The 2,301-nt window shown below is 39.9% G+C and overlaps 1 protein-coding gene across 4 annotated transcripts in view; it reads left to right on the top strand.

Annotated features, from left to right (window-relative positions):
- The window catches only part of LOC102673215, a 255,084-nt gene that overhangs the window by 206,917 nt on the left and 45,866 nt on the right, over window positions 1-2,301 (top strand). For all 4 annotated transcript variants that reach the window (XM_006619901.2, XM_006619900.2, XM_031512510.1 and 1 more), the window contains exon 10: window positions 1,087-1,292. In XM_006619901.2, coding sequence (XP_006619964.1) covers window positions 1,087-1,292 — 206 coding nt within the window. The remainder of the gene's footprint in view (window positions 1-1,086; window positions 1,293-2,301) is intronic.

Raw genomic sequence — 2,301 nt, 5'->3', positions numbered from 1 at the left:
TTTTTTTTTTTTTCTTTTTCCGTCGCCTTGGCCATAGCTCCGAGAAGTGCTCGTTTCAATTTGAAAGTTAAATTGCGAGTCAACGAGACGTGGCTTGATCCAGTCTTGCCTTAGTAATGAAACACTTCATTACTAAGAAAAAGGCGTTGGCCCGGCCGCCCGCGTTGAAATTTCGAATAACAGTCGGATCCCGGATCGCTCGAACGATCCATATCATCAACCGGTAGAAATTCAAAGGCGAGATCGGTTGAAAAGGCTGAATCTATTTATCGGCAATCTATTAGCGGGGTCTAATTAAAATCGGGCCGATTGATTAACTCGATTGAAAATTTCGAATTGAAAAGGAATAGCGCGCCGCCGCCTCTCTGGGAACGTTTATGAGAATGAAAATATTGGGGCGCATCGGTGTCGATTGCGTTTGTGATACGATTGAATTACGTATCGCGGCATTTCAATCGATCTATCATCACCACCACCACTTGAATTTTTAACACATTGAATATTCTTTCATTGTAATTTTTACAACGAGAACCCTGTTTAAAGGACAATAATCGTAATCGAACGATAAATCACGAAGTATTATCCATTCTGCACTCGTGTCCATTGCTCGAATAATTCATTATACGACACGAGTGAGTTATCGTGATTATCGCGTGTGGAGGATAAGGGAACAAGGGAAATCTCGACCGAATCTATAATTAGACTTATATAATCCGTGAATGAGCTCACTTTAATTATCGCATTTTACGCGATCGAAACACCGCCAATAAACATAAAAATTAATCATCATCGAAAATCCTCGATCGTCGACGATTCTTCAAGAAGAATCTTCAACGAATCTTTTTTTTTTTTAAACAATTAAATTTTCCCACGAACGAGAACGTGCACTTTTGACCAATCAGGGGGACAGAGACAAAATTCGAACGATTTTCATTTCAAATTGCAATTTCTAAACGCTGAACGGTTTGCTTTTTTTTACCTTCTTCTCTCTGTCGAATATTCAGAGACGGTCGGTTTTTATATTAGACTTTTAACAGTCGCTAACGAGTAATTCCACGTGCTCAACCCAATTACTGTGCTGCTTAGGGCGAAATTGGAGTACTACGAGCAAAATTGCGCCGTGGATAGTGTGACAAAGAAGTGTGCTGGTCCAACTGCGGAATGCAGGAAAGCGATGCTGGGTATCCTTGGCACGGAATTGCGGTCGAACTGCGCGTGCAAGGGGACGGAGCTCACGCAACTTTACGACTGTCTGGGATGGCAGAGGCTCCTCTGGGTCAATCCTTGCGTCGGTGAGCATAATTTTCAATTTTTCTCCCCTGCCCGTTAAAATTAATACAATAAATTTCCATCTCCTTTTTCACATATAATATTTATAATTCGCTTCAAATCATGATGAATTTATTTTATTATCTATTTTATTATCTAATCTGAGTGAGAGTATCAATATTTGAAGATGCTCACGTGGAAATAGAATGATTCGTCTCGGATACGATTCATCATAGTTGGATATAAATGTAATACGAATCAGGCCATCGTGATGATCATTCAGAAAGAAGTTTCGAGCAGGAACCCGTGTATTACCCGCGATAAAATTATTAAGACCAAGATTAAATATTTTGCTCGAGAAGAATAGCGAAGCATTCGGGACAATACGATGTGCCAGCATCATCGTACGGTGATTAATATCTGGAACGATTAATATCTCCGCGATGACAGAGCCGATTCCTTCTCTCTACTCTTCTCTCATTTCTATCGTCCTTGTTTCAGATTAAACATGTAATTCGTCCGTTTATCGGAAAACGTGACGAACAATCGCAACCGATTCTTACCATATTTACTCGTACTCACAAAATCTTCGATTACTTATAATTTTTATATCTTTACGATATATCTCTGCTACATAATCGCCTTGTTTGTTAAAAAATAACTTTTAACGAGGTTAACTCAAACTTCTAACGTAATGTTCTTACAAAAAAAAAAAAAAAAAGAAAGGCTTTTAATATCGTGAAAGAGGATTGACAAAGGAATTTCGAATTTTTCGCAAGAATAGAAATGAGGCGTTAGAGGCGTTCACGATCTACAGCGGTCTTTGAACGATCATCGAGATTCGAATTGCTATTGCGCCCCAGATCGAAAGAAGGGGCGAAACGAGGGCCTTTTATCGATGTTACATCTGTTACCTCATAGTCGTGTAGCAGAACCTGATGATGGCCGGCATTCAGCCGGCAGATAAGTCATTTAGATATGAAGAAATTGCACTCGCCCGAGAATGCATCCACGCCTCGTGTGTTAACCGCA

This window comes from Apis dorsata, unplaced genomic scaffold (genome assembly GCF_000469605.1).
Source record: "Apis dorsata unplaced genomic scaffold, Apis dorsata 1.3 scaffold_455, whole genome shotgun sequence".
In the NCBI taxonomy this organism is placed as follows: Eukaryota; Metazoa; Arthropoda; class Insecta; order Hymenoptera; family Apidae; genus Apis; species Apis dorsata.
The sequence above is the reverse complement of the archived record's forward strand: the minus strand, read 5'-3'. Positions and strand labels throughout refer to the sequence as shown.